Source organism: Diabrotica undecimpunctata, chromosome 10, assembly GCF_040954645.1.
Source record: "Diabrotica undecimpunctata isolate CICGRU chromosome 10, icDiaUnde3, whole genome shotgun sequence".
Lineage (NCBI taxonomy): Eukaryota > Metazoa > Arthropoda > Insecta > Coleoptera > Chrysomelidae > Diabrotica > Diabrotica undecimpunctata.
The window spans coordinates 62214422-62234265 of record NC_092812.1 but is presented as its reverse complement, the minus strand read 5'-3'; the positions used below and the strand labels follow the sequence as shown (position 1 = coordinate 62234265).

Genomic DNA, 19844 nt, shown 5'->3' with positions numbered 1-19844 from the left:
ACTGCAGAAAAAGCAAATAGATTTTTCAAGTGCTATGATATAGATAGTTGCAGCATGGAAAAATGTTTTACCTGTTACTGTAAAAAATAGGCTAGATTTATGGAAGCAATCCAAGATGAGTTTTGAAGAAGATGATAACACTGCACTCTATACCACACAGAAAATCGGTATTATGAAAAATACTAATTCAGGAATTGACTGACTGGAAAGCTAATTTGACCTTACTACAGCTGAAAAATAAAGTGACCAAGATGAAGAAATTTTGCTTCATCTTTTCATCAAGGAACGGCAATTTGGTCATTGATATTTCGTACATTTTAATAAAATGTGAAAATGGGGTCACAAAAACTAAAATAAAAAATTTTAAGCATTCTTCCATTCTTCTAATGAAAAAATTTTTGACTAAGCAAAATAGTTAGCAACTTTCATATGACTATAACGAAAGTAAAGATATGTAAGTATAGACGTGGTACATATACATTTTTTGAACATAATCTCTTAAAGTCGGTAAAACTATAAAGCGGACATCCCTCTAACCGTCCAAGATTTTATGACATTTTCGTTTACCGTTTTAACGTTTTATGGTTAAAAATTTAGAGTTTTACAGTGAAGTTTTATGAAGAATTGGATACACCTGAGGGGAAAAAAAGGTTATACAGCATTGCTAAAGCAAGGGACAAGTCATCAAAGGACTTGACTCACGTGCAGCAGATTGATTAAGAGTGCGGATGGAGGAGTGTTAAGATCCGATGGTGAAATAAAGCAAAAATGGTATTAGTACTTCAGAAAATGGCTAAATGAAGAACACCAGAGGAGAGACAGAGATTGTGCGACTCCACATGATAATTCCATACCAGAGATATCGCAAGATGAAGTTGTCTTCTGAAGCTCAATTATCGAGCGTTGGCTATCAAATTGGCTATAGTAATTTTGTTGACGGCAGCTCGGAAAAGAGATGCAGAGGATTTGTTAAACCAATCTCTCAGGTTTCTAAGCCATGACGTTCTTCTTCGACCTGGCCCTCTTGTTCCGTCTACCTTGCCTTTTGTTATTAAATGGAGTATATTATATCTCTCTGGGTGGCGCATAACATGGCCAAAATATTCAAGTTTGCAATTTTTAACTGTTTTGACGACTTCCTCCCATCCGATGCAAAACAACTTCGTTACGAACTCTATCCACTCAACTTATTCGTAGGATTCTCCGATACACCTAGATTTCAAAGGCTTCCAGTTTCTTGAGAAGTGTATCCGTCAAAGTCCAACCTTCGACAACATACAAAAGAGTAGAGAACACATAACATCTCACTAATCTTATTTTTAGACTTAAAGTAATATTGTTTCCACATAACAGTTTCTTCATCTTAAAGAATGCAGCTCTGGCCTTCTCTATCCGTATTCTAATTTCTTTGCTCATGTCCCAGTTCTCATTTAGATTACAACCAAGGTAAATGATACTGTTAGTTCTCTCCAGTTGTTCACCATAAGCTGTTACCACTTCCGGTTGTATTGGCGTTTTACTGACGACCTTTGCGGTGTTTAGCTTAAGGCCATATTCATCACACATTATGGTAATCCTATTAATTAGATGTTGAAGTTCTTCGTAATTGCTTGCAATTAACACTGTGTCATCCGCATATCTCAAATTATTAATATTGACGCCATTCATTTTTATACCACATTGAACATTATCCACTGCTTGATTGAAAACGAACTCAGAATAGATGTTAAATAGTAGCGGGGACAAAATGCAGCCCTGCCTTACTCTTCTTCGTATTTGAAGCTCTTCAGAAGTGTCCCGACCAATCCTGATGTTTGCACGTTGATGCCAGTAAAGATTTTTAATAATGCGTAGGTCTTTATCATCAATACCTACCTGCTGAAGAATGGCTATCATTTCAGTATGTTTTACTCGATCAAAGGCCTTCTCAAAGTCAATAAAATACATATAAACTGGATGTCCGACATCTCTGCATCTCTGTACCATGAAGTTGTCGCCGCTTTAAATAGGATGAAGAATGATAAGGCAGTACTACCTGAGTTGTGAATACCTTCGAAGGTTTGAATGGCTCTGGGAGGGAAGTTTGATGACAAATGATGAGTAGGATATATGAGGAAGAAAGAATGCCCAATGCATGGAGGGAGAACATGAGGTACCACTGTATAAAAATAAAGGGGACATTCAAGACTCTAAGAACTATTGAGTGATAGTAATATAAATATAATACTTAATACTAATACAACAATAAGCCTGTTAGGAATGTGTGCTATCCCCGTTGTGATTTACTATTTACTCAAGATATATCTTCGATAAGGCTTTACAAGATACAGACAACAAGACACTGCGATTATTGCTGACAACCAGGAAGCTTTTCAACGACTTCTAAATCAGGTAATTAAGGAAGAAAATGCATTGTGACTTAAAATAAATATTACAAAAACGAAAATAATGGTTATTAATAACACAAATACTTATTCAATTATCAGACATAAGAATATACAGGTAACATGTAGAAATTGTGGGTAACATGAGAAACTGTTGAGAAACATTTCCTGACCATTTGAAGTCTTACAATATAACATAGTGATTAAAAACTTTTTTATCAGAATTTTTAACACCAACAGAGTAATTTCACCGCGAAGCTACCGTCCAACTTTATAGGTATATAACAAACGACAAAATAACGTGGATTATAGGTTACAATTGTGATTATTGAAATATTATAAACAAATAACAGTGTCTGCTATGATTTCTATTCCTAGTAATGTTTTTTATATTAAATAATTATATTTATATTTTTATGTTGAATACTTCCCTGGTAATTTTGAACAATCCAAATATTACACAAATAGAATAGGTGGTGCCATCTAGTTTTTAATAGTGCATATACAACATATCGATTTTAGAGTGAGTAGAAAGACGAGTAGTTCGCTATCCCATTATAATTTAATATATAATAAGCATTTGATATCTTACAACATAACATACTGATTTAACAACTTGGTCCGCGGACTTATTGTTCAGAATTTTTAACAACACAGGAATTCCACCCGCGAAGCTACCGTCCAACGTTATCTAACAAGCGACCAAATAACGTGGGGTTACACTTTACAATTGTGGCTATTGAAATATTCTAAACAAATAACAGTCTTATCTGCTATGATTTGTAGTTATGTTCTTTTTATATTAAATAATTATATATCTATATTTTTATGTTGAATACTTTTCTGATAATTTAAACAATTCAAATATTACAGAATTTGAATAAGTAGAGCCATCTAGTAGTTAATAGTAAATATACAACATATCGATTTTAGAGTGAATAGAAAGACGAGTAGTTCCCTAGAACATTTTCAGCCTCCAATGACGTGCGATAGATGGTAGCAAGCAATACAAATTTTACATAATTTTTTTGAATAATTTCTACTTTTGTTCTTTATATTTTTATATTCTGAGAAAGAAAAAGAGAGTAATAAAACAAGTTCTTTAGGGTCTGCAATTACAATTTGATCATCTGCATAGTGTAGCTTGTAGAGTATGATATCTCCTATCCATTGCTCTTCTTCTTCCGCTGTCTCGGCTTCATCAGTATATTATATAGATATAGGGCGGTCCTTTAGTAATTGCACAAAATATTACGATTTCACTTAAAATGTGTTAAGTTGAAGTTTAGAATTTTATTTTTCGCTATAACTTTCACGTTTGTGTACATTTATTTATAAAAATATATAAATCGGGCTTTTTCATTTCGATTTCATTTTAAGATCACGAGCAATAACACGGTTAGTTACGTGCCGTAGAGTATTTACGATAATCCTAAGTACTTTGGAATCTGGAATCTTTCGAAATCGTAGGATTTTGATATTTGAGTGGGATGCTGTCTCTCAAAATTGAATTCCATAGCTCCATATCGATTTTAGGACGAATTTGTGAATTAAAAATTTGTGAGTGACTGTTAATTGTGATATACGACCTAACATCCAGTACAATTTGCTTTTTAAGCTACAAGTTTTAAGCCCAGTTGCTTTCTGTTAGCAAATATATTTGTTCTCCAAGTTTATGGTCGGTCCAGATGAATTCCTAGATATTTTACATTTTCTTTTTGTTGCAATAACTGACCATTTAATTCCACAGTTGCACAGGCACCTCTTCGTAGGATTTAAGTGACATGGATAGATTTATTTTAATTTACCTTGGTAATCTGCGGTATCATCTGCATAATATGTTACAATGGTTATACTTTTACCAGTGGGAACATTAGCTGTGTACATGTGTACAAGGATTGTACCAAGTACACTCCACTGATGCACACCAGACCTTATTTGGTATAAAGTTGTGATTTTGTCTTAATACCTTACGTGAAAATGTCTATTTTAAAGGTAGGATTTGAGGATAAGGGAAATGTTGTCCGTTAAGGTTTTTCTAATTTTTATAATAGTTCATCGTGCCAAACTTTGTCGAATGTTTAGGCGATGTCTAAAAAGGCAGCAGAGCACTATTCTTGATCTTTAAATGATTTATATAATTTTTTTATGTAGGTGGACTTGTTCAATGATGGCATGTTTCGCTCTAAATGCAAATTAATGATTAGGAATTAATTGATTTGCTTTCAGAATTAGTTCTATTTTCTCTACAAGTAATTTTTCTTTTAAATTTTGCCATAACAGCGAGTAGGCTAATATGTCTGTATGATGTTGTTTGGTCAGAAGGTTTCCTGACTTGGGGATTAGTATTTTATTAGGGAGCTGATTTTATGTCCATGTAAAACATAGCCAATGGCGCTTTAGTTTTAAAGTGTTTTAGGTTCCATATATTCTCAACTTGGTGACCATGCTTTTAAGGACAACTTTACGGACAACTTTAAGGACAGCAAAGTTTCGTTCTATTTTTAATTGGTAAGTGTGAAATTCGGTTTTCTTATCACATATAGCTTGCGTCATCATTTTGTAACTATCTATTGTTTTGGGTAAGATGTTAACCTTATCGAAGTTTAATATTTTAATTTCATAATTATTTTTTACTATCTTATTTAATAAGTCAGTGAATGGTGATGTGTACTTGACACCACTAATAAAAATTGGAGGTGGTTTATTTATTTATTGGAATATAGAAGAATTAAGCCAATAATCATTTATTTTTGTTTGTTTTATTGCCCGATTATCAGGACTGCCACAGTTTCCTTTTTTTTTGGATTTTCTACAGTTTTACATTCGGCCGTTTGAGACTGTTGTTGTGGATGGATGGGAAGGGGGATAAATGTACTTTTTAATTGTGGGTTAGGATAATATAAAACATTCGTTACCGGTTGGGAAAAATATAAGGGATTACCTTCGTCTGGTCACAATATCACATTAAACAAGAACTGGTTGGGTTTGCTTTTTGGTTCGTTTGAAAGTAAAACGACAACTCCTCTTATTTTTCTGTCATAATATGCATACTCAAAGCGAAAGGGAGCAACTAGCGAGTTCTAGATTGAACTTAGACATTCTACTCTTTTTCTGGCGACCTTATATATTATATAGGTCGTCGTACGTACAGAAAGCAACAATCTTGTTGTTTATTTATATAAAAACTAGTTGTCTAACAGTGTTTTGTTATATTCTATAAAATATATCTTGACTGGAAAACGGTTACGCAGATAATTACTAGGAAGCTCTTGAGACCCAACTATCAAAGGCAGGTGTTCAAAATAATATGTATTTCTAAACAAACCAGTACCGTACGACTACCGCTTAGACTCAAGTCTAATTCCAATGTAAATGTTTATAGAAACTTATTAAAATGTTTGGTCCACTTTGTAAAGCTTTTCCGCAACTAATTGGATTTTTTAACCCTCTGAATATCAAATAAAGCATAAACAGTTAAAATGCGTTAGGCTTTCACGTCCATCGTCTAACTTGTTAAACTGTTTGTTCGGGTTGTTAGGCCGTTGTCTTTTGAGATTAGTTCTCGACGTATCGCCAACACTAGGGATTGGCATCTTCTGGAGATATTACTGCTTCGCTTGTAAGCTGAAACTGACGCCGGGTACGAAGGTTATATTTATATATACAGTTATAAACAGTATATAACGGTTATAAACAGTTAAATAAAACGCATATCATTCAAATCATAGTTATATTCAACAACAGTAACATATAATGAATAAATACAGCCCTCTCCAAGTCTTACTATTACGATAACGAGTATAAAGTTATATCATATGGACTAGACAAAATAAAACTACTTACACAATATATAAAACTTTTGGTAACAATTTATATTTTAGATACAGTTGTAACAAGTCTACATGACTTTGTCATGACAATTTTATATAAAAACGCTGTTACATATCTCCCATTTTTTGTCGTACTTTTGCCAGAATTGTTTTTAATTCGGTACTCCTTACGGTTTGGTACTGAAAAAAAAAGTATATGATTATTAGTATAACTAGTGGTGAGGGAAAAGTTCTATCTAATTTTTTAATGTACTCTATCTCTCTTTGTCAAAAACATTTGTCAGATTATTAAGGAGTGGAGGGCCACTGTTTTGTAAAGGTTCGCGGTTCGGAGTTTATTGATTTTATTGTTGATGTAATATTTCATCTTTAACTTCTGCAGACATTACCAGACCTACGTCTTCATTTCCCTAATTCATGCAACGATATAATGAATCTAATTTTAATATACTCATAAGTAGAACTTGGTCGAATAATAGTGAAACCAAAAGGTGTGTTGGTAGATAGACTAATCAGATATTGGTGAATATAAAATATAGGCCATACATCTATGATTTTTAAACTATTATTCTCCAAACAACAGAGTTTAACCATCCGATAGGCCAAACGGACACCTACAGTCCTACCTTAGTATTTGTAAATTTGGGTGAGTGGGGGCTCTTGCTTTCATCTGTTTGTCTGTTTTAGTGGTCTACCCCGTAGCCAAATTTTTTCGGTTGCTGTGAATGTATTCAAGAAGTTATAATCTTTATCGTATTTGCTAAATACGCGCTAACATTTCTTCTTCTTCGTAAAGTGCCCTCTCCTCAATGGAGGTTGGCTACTACAATTTTAAAATCTTCTCTATCATCAGCTGTTCTTATTAGCTGTTCAAAATTTAGCCCTGTCCATTGTCGGATGTTTCTGAGCCACGATAGTCTTTTCCTTCCTAGGCCTCTCTTTCCCTCGATTTTTCCTTTCACTATAAGTTGGGCATATTGGTACTTATTATTTCTCAGTATGTGGCCTAGGTATGATGTTTTTCTAACTTTTACTGTGTTAAAAAGTTATCTTTCCTTGCCTATTCTATGCAGCACTTCTTCGTTTGAGGTATGCGATGTCCATGAAATTTTGAGCATTCTCCGGTAGATCCACATTTCAAAGACCTCCAATTTATTTACGGTTGATGTTTTTAGGGTCCACGTTTCAACTGCATATAGAAGAGTCGACCAGACGTAGCATTTTGATAAACGTAGTCGAATTTCGAGTTTTATTCGAGAATCACAAAGCAGTTTTTTTATTTTTTCGAAAGATTTTCTGGCCTGTTCTATTTTCGATCTTATTTCTAGATCAGGATTTAGGCTGCTATCGATCCAACATCCCAGGTACTTAAATCTATTGACCTGTTCTAAAATGTGCCCATTTATTGTGCAAGGTTGAGGTACGTTTTGGTTTTTTCGGATTGACATCACTTTGGTTTTTTTATTGTTTATTTTCATACCAAATTGCTCACAGGTCGAGTTGGTCTTGTCGATGAGTCGTTGTAGACCTACGTCGGAATCCGCAATTAACACTGTATCATCGGCGTATCTGATACTGTTGATATTTACGCCATTCACCTTGACTCCATCCTTGGAATCCTCCATTGCTTCTTTAAATAGAAACTTGGAGTAAAAATTAAACAGCAGAGGCGACAGAACACATCCTTGTCTAACTCCCCTCCTAATTTCTACTTCTGCGAATGTGGAACCTTCGATCCTAACTCTGGCGTTTTGGTTCCAGTACAAGTTTTTTAAGAATTTGATGTCTTTTCCATCTAAACCGACTTCTTGCAAACGTTCTAATAGTAGGTCGTGTCTTACTTTATCAAATGCTTTTTCGAAGTCTATAAAGCATATAAATATATCTTTCTGTTGGTCGTAGCATTTTTGGGCGAGAACTAGTAAACTGAACAGGGCTTCTCTCGTTCCCATGCCGGCTCTGAATCCAAACTGATCGTCTCCGATGATTGTTTCGCACTTTCTATAGATACGATTATGTACGATTTTTAGTAGGACTTTTACTGCATGACTCATAAGGCTTATCAGACGGAACTCATTGCAGTGTTGTGGGTTTGGCTTTTTTGGTAGTGGGATGAATATTGACTCCAGCCAATCTTGGGGTATTTTACCTGTATCATAAATGCGATTGAATAAAAGGACAAATATTTCGATATTTTCTTCGCTAATTAATTTTAACGTTTCTGGGTATATTCCGTCTGGACCTGGGCTTTTATTTGTTTTAAGATGATTAATTGCATTTATGATTTCAGATTTCAGAATTGTTGGCCCTTCGTTGTTATTTTCCAATCTTGGTTCTTCTTGCATGTCGTGAAAAAGAATTTTAATATAGTTTTCCCATTCTTTCAGTTTGTCTTCCGTTGATTCTAGCAGTTTGCCATCAGTGTTCAGCATGGTGTGAAAACACGCTAACATTTATGTGTTTTATATTTTTATTGTTTTAAACCAACTTTACATACTTTATTACGAGTATACAGTGTTTGTCAAAAGTCTACTCCCCCTCATATCTTTTGAAAGATTATATATTTGTAATAGTGAAATTTGAAGGGAGGAAATAAATGGACGTAGGCTTCTCAACTAGTCATAACAGGTGACGTAATAGTCATAGATGACGTTAGAGAAGCACTGTGACCGATCATTAAACGGGACCTTATGGGAAGTGATATCTCGTTTGAAAGGTATTGAAAATACGGACATATACTAGTTTTGGCCAATATTCTTAATATTTGTTTACTTTTTTCCTCCTAGAACTTAGTATATAATATAAATACTTAATCCACTTAACCACGGGAGCAGATTAAGTCCAAATATGGATGTTCTTCGTCTACGTCCAAATATGCATAGAAAAAAGACAGAGTACATTTTTTCGTAAAATAAGTCTACTTACCCCACTTATAGATTTCTGGATATTTAGCTGTGAAGCTAACCGCTTTCCTTCGTCTTTTCCGCAGACCCTTTCTAGCTCTGATTTGTTAAAATCAAATATTTGATGACCGCTAACACCTTTAAACTTGTTTCTGATATTTTCGTTAAATCCTTTAGCATCCAACCATTCTTGAATCTAAAACCAAGAAAAATTATTAATTACAAGTTAAAATAATGTAATATCCAAGTCCATTCAAAATATTTTTAAAAAAACAAACAGCTGCAAAAGCCAAACTCAGCAAGGTGCAAAGACTTGCGTGTATGGGGATAACTGGTGCCATGCGTACTACTCCAGCAGCAGCTATGGAGGCTCTACTAGGTCTGCCTTCCTTACATTTGATAATATAAGGAGAAGCAAAATTGGGAGGATACAGAATAAAACAATCACTGAAACTTTGCAATGAAGGGACAGAGCATATGAGCACCACAAGAACTGTGGCGAAGGACATTTTTAATGAGAAACCAGATCTCATGACAAAAAATACAATTTTAAAAATTTATATAGAATGTCTATTCCGGACAGAACTCTAAAGTACCATAACCAACAGGGTAAGATCTGGTATACAGAGGGATCCAAAACTACAGAGGGTGTGGAGGCAGTAATATATTCCAATAATCCAAGAATTAGCGAAAGCTTTGGTTTGGAGAGGAACTGCACCGTTTTTCAAGCGGAGATTTATGCGATAATGAAATGTACAAAAGTAAATAATGAGAGAGCTCTTGAAAAGGAGCAGATCCATATATTGTCTGAAAGTCAAATGAAACCTGGCACTGAAGGCACTGGCGTGTCAGAAATTGACGTGTAGGTTGATGTGGGACTGCATCAAAAAACTTAATAAACTGGGAGACCGGATCAAGGTTGAGCTTGTCTGAATACCAAGACATCAGGGTATCGAAGGCAATGAAAAAAGGGGATCAACTTGCAAAGAGAGGATCAAACGAATCAAACGAACCAGCTGTCACTCTGAGAATACCGAAAAGCTTGCAGTTCATAGGGCTGTAGAGGACTGGAAGTAAGAGAGTCATGAGCGATATTGGGAGGGCATTCTAAAACAAACACACGGAAAAATCTTCATTGGTGGACCATGTAGAAAAAGAACCGAGGAAAAATACGTCAAAGTTATGCAAAATGAGAAGACTCCTGGACCAGATTGACAGTGGGAGTAGATATGGAACTGATTAAATATGGCCCTGACAAACTATTTTGGATTTTCGCTTGTACCTTTAATTTATTCTTGAGAGGTGAAAAGCTACCCCCAATCTTTAGATAAAAAGGCGACAAAAAGGATTGTAAGAACTACCAAGGGCATAGTGTAACCCAATCAATTTGTAGAATGTACGGGAAGATAACTAAAAGCCGAATTAAAAATTGTTGGGAAGACGCTGAAGTGGCTTCCGTACTGGTCGTTCTTAATAGACAATATGTTCTGTCTAAAACAAACAAGAGAAAAGTGCTTGGAACACAATATGGAGACACACATGGTATTTATTGATCTTCAAAAGGCGTTGTATGTTGATACTCCCATTAGCAAAGTTGTCGTTCGTAGGTACTAGAAGACAAGAAAATTCCACCGATTTACATTCATGCTGTAAGAGAGTTGTATGACGATATGACGAGTTCAATGAAGATTGGACAAACAGTGACAAAAAAGATAAAGGTGACCAAAGAACTTCGTTAAGGCTGCTGCATTGTACCCACGCTCTTTAAGATTTATTTGGAGGAGGTTTTTGATATTTGGAAAAGAAAATGTGAACCTATGGGTGTTAAAATTGAAGATCATAAACTGTACAGCTTGCATTTTGCGGATGACGAAGTAATACTTGCAGAAGATCAAGATGATATCCACTACATGTTGCGAAAAATAGATGAAGAATATGCTAAGTTGGGTTTGCCAATTAATCTATCAAAAACAGAGTATGTAGTAGTGGAAAGTGAAGGGTGGTACTTAGACCTAGGAGGCACACAAATCGAAAATATTGGTAGCTATAAATATCTCGGTGTTACATTACAAACTATGGTCAGAATACAAAAGAAATAGCTACCCAAAATTGGTCAATGTAATTTACAATACGTCAACCGAATAGTATACTCTGGTATAACCACATCACTCAAAATATAAAAATTAGGATATACAAAAGTATCATAGAAAGTATTGCTAGATAGAAATATGGTTCAGAGCTTTGGGTAATAAATAAAAACGCCACATCCAAAACAAAAGCAATGAAAAAGAAGAATTACTGGTGTAGATGTTGCCACATCACTAGAAAAGATATAAGAATGCGTGTATTGATTACCTTGCATGAATATTTGTACACGATAAAACTTTATTCAAAATGTAGGCAGCGTTTACGTACTGATGATGAAAACAACAACAAATCGACGATTCTGGGTGTTATTTTTACTGGGTTTGAGCGGAATAAAAAGGAGGCTTTGTATTTATATATAAAATGAATAAAACGTGCAACCACCATTCGATTCTAAATCAAATCGATAGTCAGTTGGGTGAACAGCCGCAGGAAAAACCATTCAAAATAATGATTATGGGAATGCATGGCACATGGACAAAAGCATTACCTTAACAATGGCCCAGCAAGCTGGAAACTCTGAGCAATGATAGACTTGGTATGGTATGGACGCACTGCAGTGCATGACAGCACCGCCCGCCTCGACTTGACGGAATAGAATGAACATGGAGAGAAGATATGGCCCAGAAAGCTGGTAATTCTGTAGGTAAAACACCATTATGAACATAGGAATGCATGGCATATGGAAAAAATCGTTACCTGAACGATGACTCAGAAAGCTATAACCTCTGAGAGATTATAGGCCTGCCTTTATACGGTATGTGCGCACTACAGGCAAATCTTGAGTACAGAAAAGTTCTATCAGGTGTTGTCTTGGAGCTTATATATATTAGATATGTTAACGGCCCGAGTGTAATTCTTAATATAAGATGTACAATAAGATGATTGATGTATAAAACAAGTAAAAAACGAAAAAGATTGCAAAGATAACAGCAGTAAATTAATTGGACCTCTAATTACGTCCGCATTCACCAATTCTTCTTATCTAGATATACTCAGCAACTACTACTTTTTGAAAAAACAATTTTTTTAATAGTAAACACAAACTTACCTCAGTTGGATTAGATCTCTGATCAATGAAAGTTTCTGGTGTTTGTTTGATTTCTAAATGCCTTTGCTTATTTTTCTCCCGGACTAAAGTTAACACGCTGATTAGCTCTTCTTGCAAATCTCCATTTGACTTCGTGGACATTAGCGACTGCCTGGACTGAGTTCTCTTTAAAGGCTGTGGAGTTACAGGTTGACTGGGTGGTTCAGGAGCTGGTGGGGGTGGAGGAGGAGGGGGAGGAGTATTTTGGACCTCTAAAGAAATAATACCATGAGTATAGATATCTAGTTTGTATAAAAATGGTCCCAAAAGCTGATTTGACACACACAAGCTTATTTTTGCAAAAAAAATCGGAGCATGAAAAGCATCAATGAACTACAGTGAAAAAATATTTTTTCTCAATTAATTTTGCGTATACTACAAATGAGAATCCTAGTCGTTAAAACACCAGCCAGTAACTGCGATATTTAGCGTGCTTATGAAGAACTGTAAAACAGTACTTAACTTACTATGTTGCTTCTTGTTTTAACCTTAATTTAGTCTAGATGAAAAAGTAAGAGATATATGAAAAAATCTGGGGATAGATGAAAATAAGATTAGAAAGAAAAAATACCCACTGTTTTGTAAAAAAGACTGTGGGAAGTGAGACAGTAAAGAATTAATTAAAGAAGTGAAAAGATAGCGAATAACTAAAAAAGCAAACAAATTAAAGAAATAGGATAATATTAAGTTTTAAATGGTTGAAATTATGAGTGGGCACTATATTAATAATTAAATTAAAAAAATTTTATGGACGAAGTAGGTATATCAAAAACTCTTTTGTAATACAAAGGTTGAACAGAAAAAGTCTCCAAATATTGTTTAAAAAAAAAAACTAAATTTGAAATTTTCCTCTTTTGGGAATTGATTTCGTAAAAGGGGAGGGGATCGACTATAATACCGAATGCCGTAAAAATAAATATGAAAATTTTAAGATGGTCTTTGAATTTTATATTAGAAATAGCGAAAAAGTAAAATGAATGAGTTGTGATTGAATAGTTTAATTGAAAATTAAAAGACATGCATAAAACATAGACGTTGTGTGAAACAAATTTTTAAAAACACAGTACGGAATAACTGTATGGGGTAATTCTTGTCACGCAGATAAAATTTTTAAACTACAAAAAAGGGTAGTGAGGAGCAAGAGTCTGGTTTTAGGTATTATGCCATTACTTTCACTCTATATATATATATATATATATATATATATATATATATATATATATATATATATATATATATATATATATGAGACGCTGATTGAAATTTATTCCAAAAAAAGTAAGTTTAACATATAAGGTTAACAAAGAGCATAAAAATTCGACTGATGTTGGTTTGTATAACTTTTTGCCAGATGAAGTAAAAAGTCTTCAGTTATTATCATTTAAGCTTAAAATCAAATCACACTATTTAAAACATTGTTTCTACTAAACAATAGAGTACTTAAGTTCAGCTTTTAAACAATAGCATTATAGTTTTTGTCAACAAGTTTTTGGTCTAATGGCCAGTACCCAAATCGACAAAGAGACATGTTTGCTTTGCGTGGTCAATGGGGATTAAAACTGTTTCTCTTCTCCTAATGACTATAATGATATTTATTTCCCAAGGAATGTGTTTACAATTACAATGGAAGCTATTTTAATTGATAAATATAGATAAGCTATCGACAATGAGTTTTTGGCATATTTTACTTTTTTTATAGTATTTTTCTTGTTATTGTTTATTTCGACAATGTAACTCTCTTATTACATGGATGGTTGAATCATGCTTTAGTTGAAACAATAATGATAGTCTTTAATACAACTGTAGGCAATTGTTGTATTGTTGAATAATTTAAATTCGGAAAAAATTTACTTAAATTTTATAATGTATGTATCTAATAATTCACACTATTCCTTTGACTTGTCAAAAACAAACTATTTTTGTATAGTGCCCAGATAAATTCTATTCTAATATTATCTTAAACTAAATATGGAGGACTACCTAATTAAAAATGAATCGAAATATAAATTGAATCTTAGTCGTAGTATAGTCATTGTACTTTTTGTTCTTTTTGTAGTAGGGTCAAGTAGGGCCAGGTCAATTATGAGACATTATTTAAATCTTTTGATTTTTGATGTCTAAACGGCATTACATTTAAAAGCAAAAAACATGGATATGTGCAGAAATATATACAGAACCTTCTTTTATGGTTAATTTGCCAATAAAGTATCAACTTGTTTAAAAATATGACATCTACACGTCTCATTTTCCACTCCTTATAAGAAACAATTGTGAAACCACCTCTATGCAAACTTGATACATATTAAAAAGCTCCTTGAAGTCAGTAAAATTGGGTTTGGGAGAAAGTAAAACGGCTTGGTACAAAAATGATACACAAGCTATTTTAGAAAACTTGAAAACAAAACTGGGGCCAGAGATATGTTTGGGTTTGTAAGTGGGGATGTAAAACCGGTTGCAGTACATCACTAATATATCGTTGAGCTGTCAGAATGCCGTTAATAAGAACTAGAGATGATCTGCTTCCCAAACATAGAGCACCCCATACCATACTGCTTCGTTATCTTGCGATATGACATTCAACAGTCAAGCCTCTATTTCAGACGGAAACACAATCCACTACATCACACACATCACAAGTGTCTATCACTTGGCAGGGGCAGGCTCTGACAGAACTCTGCCTCCCAAATCCTGAGATGGCCAGCAAACACATTACACAAATCATTCAAAACATAGAATCACAAAAAACCAAATCACCACCCAGCCCTACACGAGTCAAAAACATAATACACAAAATATACACACTACACATTCAAGATACACCACACACCTACACCCACACACACTACACCAACACACACCACTCCAAAACAGACATAACACACAGACAAATACTTCATCACACCAATCCCAAAAAAATTTTCCAGTCCAAGAAAATTTTACCGCATCCTCAATAACCACAACCTCCTCGGAGACATCCCTTTCAACCTAGAAATAGAACCATCCGAAAATCAAGCCATCCACTACACAACAGGCCCTATTCCCAACATAAGAAAATGAGAAGAGGATCTGCAAACCTTCACAGATCACAGTCACATAACCGTATCCAAGCGCAAACCCACAGAATACATAGACACAAACGACACAATACCAAAAATACTCACCACACCAAAGAAAACACAAAGAAACACGAACACAGAACAACACAATCCTATCCCGTCCACATCCAAAGCATCTACTCCTTATTACAATCCTCCACCCCAAAATCCCTCACACCTACACACCCCTACAAACACAAAATACACTCTCACTAACACACACTCAACCAACACCATCACCCATACACACATCCATACACACACGCACCACGCTACAACAAACAACACCTACACAACCACAAACAACCAACAAACCCACAACAAAAAACACACAACAATCACCACACACGATCCAAAATTACAGAATCGAGAACATCCCCCCGGACATCTGTCAGTGGAGACCATTTTATCGACTTATCAAACACAACGATCTAATCCCAGATTTAGACGCAATAAAAGTCTTCCCAATCCAAAAGGCAGCTTCCTTACGAACTACTAAACTTCTAGACCTCAAAGATCTCACGGCAAAACTTCGACCAATCACCTGAGATAGCAATATTTCCATAAATTCAGGATTCAAATCTAAAAACCCCCCTAATCCGCAACCCGGTCTAAATTATCAACAAAACTTTCATTTAGGTTCAACAGGATAATCTATCAGAAAATAAATTCCCATTCACCAAAATAATTCGTATAATTACCCGCTCTACAAACCAAACCACCTCTTTCATTAGAGTTTTTACAAACTCCGAAACTAAATTTGCCAATGCACTCTCGAACGGTATTGAGATCGAGAGAGAACGATTTAAATGCGAGATTCCAAGATTCCGTTCCGGTTCGACTAAAATACTGTTCGAAATGTTTCCAAAGCGGTCACCTCAGTAACGAATACCCCGAAAAATTATTTATCTGTCCATTCTGTGGACAACAACACAGGTCTACTGCATGCCCCACGATAGGTGATCCCAAATGTCCCAACTGGAATGGAGGCCACCCGGCATTTTCACAAAAATGCCCACACCGAAGAATCCAACCAAAAGACACAAAACAAACACAACCCGTACACACTTCCAAACAAATCCTCTTATACGACCTATCCTCGGACTTAAAATCGCTAATCCACTTCATGTCCATGATCTTTTTTAATGTCTTCCCTGAAAAGAGGAGTTACACAATCCGCTATTGAAATCAAATGTCCAATGCATTGTACGGGTACGCCATATCAACCTCCTGTTACAATAATTCCATATACCAAACCTTCACTCAACTCCGCACATAAATACACAATACAACACACATATTCATTATTCATATGTACACTTATCATTTACCCACACACACACTTTACCTCCACCAAGCTCACAAATCATAAACATACAAACACCAAAAAAGAAACAAGCCAATAACATACAACCAATAACTATTTCTTCTTTACAGCATCCACTTGTTCCCGAAGAGCGGCAATACTCACCCTTGAAGAGGCAACAGAGCCTAAACAAGGTAATAACGTGGATTGATTGATGATTTACAAGTAAAATAAGAAAAAGCAGTTAATGTTAAAAAAATGATAGAAAAACATTATGATTTAATCTGGAAGAGTATTGAAGAATGAAGCTATTTTAAACACGTTTTAGAACGAGACAACTATGAAAAACATCCATCTGCAGACGAAGTTCATAAATAATTAGTTTACTTTCATCAACAATACTAGTACAATAAACAGGTTTCCCTGTTTTCCTGTTTATCGATACGATATGAATAAATATAAAGCTTTTGTATGAATTTCTTTCACATATCCGAAATAATTTATCATGCAGCTTATTTCTTTTAATTTCTGAAAACTCATTTGTTTTTATCTTGGTTTTTACTTTTTCAAGGTAAGTAATGTCTTTTTTTTAGGCAATATTTTTATATGCGCTTTTCTGTGAAACGTATCCACCGCATAAAACGCGACTTTACTGTAATGTATGCGAAACCGTCAATTGAATATCCTATTTAATCAAGGCGAAACGCAGCAACTACTGTTGAAGAAAGTGCCACAGTGTTGCCATGATAGAGTTGCAAATGTATGAGATATGCCAGAAATATGAATTAAGTATTATTAACTTTTATAATTAATTAAAATTAATAATATTTAAATGGTTTAAAATATACCTAAAATAAATAGTACCAGGAATATATAAGCAGTAAATAAAAGCAACAATGGTAAATAAATTTATTTTTTTGTATGATATATTGTATACAAAAAAAATATTTACGTATTATTTTGAGTTAGTAAAAAATTCATAAAAGTCAATTATTAAAAGGGAAACTGAAATATATACATTTATATTAATAAGAATTTAATAACATAGTTAAAAAATTACATAAAGTTATTTATGTAATTAGATAATCTCCTTATATGGTGAGCAATATTCAAAATTTTTAGGCTACTTTATGGGTTTTTTTAAACTACCCATTGTTACACTTTCCTCTTTTTGTCATTGCACTAAAATTTATATATCTATTAAAAAATGGAGTGTAATATATACGAAATAAATTAATATAAGTAGCTGAAATTGGAAACAAGCAATTAGGATGGATATTCCTATAGTCAGCCTGCGCCAGTGGCCACTCAGTCAAATATTAGTAAAATAAGTACATAACTCAAAATTTTTTCCAGTAGCTAGTGCTCCTGGCACCAAAAAATAATTAATAATAGAAATTTCATCGTTAAGTATCTAATAACGTATTTAAAAAATAGTAAATGCCATTGTACATATATATTGTTGAAATATATTAAAGGTTAAAAACTGGGTTTGTTTAGAAGATTTCGCCGCCGCAGTTCACAGCGGCTGACTACAAAAAAGAAGTTTTTTCTGTTATCTATGACCACGTTTTGTTGCCTATGAACATATTTATATCTCATTTTGTATTTGTACATCATATAATATGCTTTTTTAGCAACCTATATCAGTCACCACTATGTGTGTAGGTGTAAAAATTTACTTTTTTTTATTTTTTGGCGTAATAGGCAACAAAACTTTTTCTTTGATTAAACAGTGAATTTCATTTCATATTATACTCCCTGCAGAGACTAAAATTGATGAGTATTCGGAATAATCACCTAAAAGTACTCTGAGAGTAGAGACCACAGCAAACATATCAATAATATGATAGGAATTTGGTGTCTCTAGTGGTACGTTACAAAACCGTTTTCATGCAGAAAAAGCACGAAACTAGGTCCAGATGTTTTAGTACTACGAAAAGAGGAGAAGCATATTGACTAATCAATATTGCCAAATGACTCTTCTAAAAAAAATAATTTCTGGCAGCTGTAGCCTAAATAATTAAATATTTCAACAGAACAAATCAATTTTATGACGGTATACTAATTTCCTAAGAAGAAATATATAAAGTTCAGCGAGGAATATACAAACGATCAGTAAATTTTGCGCGATTATTACAAAAGAATGTATTTAAAAATGGTTCATAGGATTACAGAAAAAATGATGCAATAGACATGTTTAGTTTATTTCTCAAGACGCGTAAGATTTTAGCTCTTAAATAGTGGAAAATATGTTGGAAGAGAAACAATTGTTTAAAAAGTTAATTTTGTCTTCAAAATCAGTGGATAATTGCGATCACCAGTGGTAGTTTCTTCATATGTGTGACCTTCACGTGCCTGTAGGATGTTCATAACCTTAAACAACCAATGGTTCTCTTGGTTGATGGGTTTAAATCTCTAATAAGTATAAAACTCAATTAGTTACCAAAACGAAATTACTTTAAAGTCACTGTCCTCAGATACCACCTCGCTAATGTAACGTACGATTGGTTGAACAAAAATTTGAAAGGACACTACAAACAAAATGTAAACAAATGGCAAAAAAACAAAAGCCCAAAAATATTACTAGCGTTCTATCAAAAACTATTTTCTATTCACTGATTTATGATATGTATATATCCTAACTATTCAAAACCACTCCAGATCCTGAATAATCCAGAAAGTTTTTTGATCAAAAATGTTACTGATTTGACTGAATGATTTTCGCAGTTGCAGATTAACAGAAAGACTAATTAATGAAGTAAAAGCACGACTGACTTCACGTTGGAAAGATTCTTAACTAATGCTGGAAAAATTGAGACTGTTATAAGATTAAATCAATCAGCAGTAGAAAAAAAAATAAGAGGTCACAGAAACAGTTACGTTAGGGGTAACTTCACTAGAAGAAACTGGTTCAGAATACATATGCCAAAAGTAGGTTTAATCGTTTCTTTTTCTAATGTGATTGCTCGTGACGACAGTTTTCTTCTAAATGGCACTAATAACTGGACTGATCAGTAAAATAAGCCATTTCTATCGATCGTAGCCTATATCTCTGAAAATGATTAGCAGACAAGTGACTTATTAG

At 34.0% G+C, this 19844-nt stretch overlaps 1 protein-coding gene across 1 annotated transcript in view; it reads right to left on the bottom strand.

Moving 5' to 3' along the window:
• Window positions 1–6103: 6103 nt before the first annotated feature.
• Window positions 6104–19844, bottom strand: part of LOC140452071 (epidermal growth factor receptor kinase substrate 8-like) — a 109661-nt gene continuing 95920 nt past the window's right edge. The window contains exons 9-11 of the mRNA XM_072546119.1: window positions 12317–12567; window positions 9143–9316; window positions 6104–6397 (exon numbers count right to left, since the gene is read on the bottom strand). Coding sequence (XP_072402220.1) covers window positions 6326–6397; window positions 9143–9316; window positions 12317–12567 — 497 coding nt within the window. The 3' untranslated portion in view covers window positions 6104–6325. The remainder of the gene's footprint in view (window positions 6398–9142; window positions 9317–12316; window positions 12568–19844) is intronic.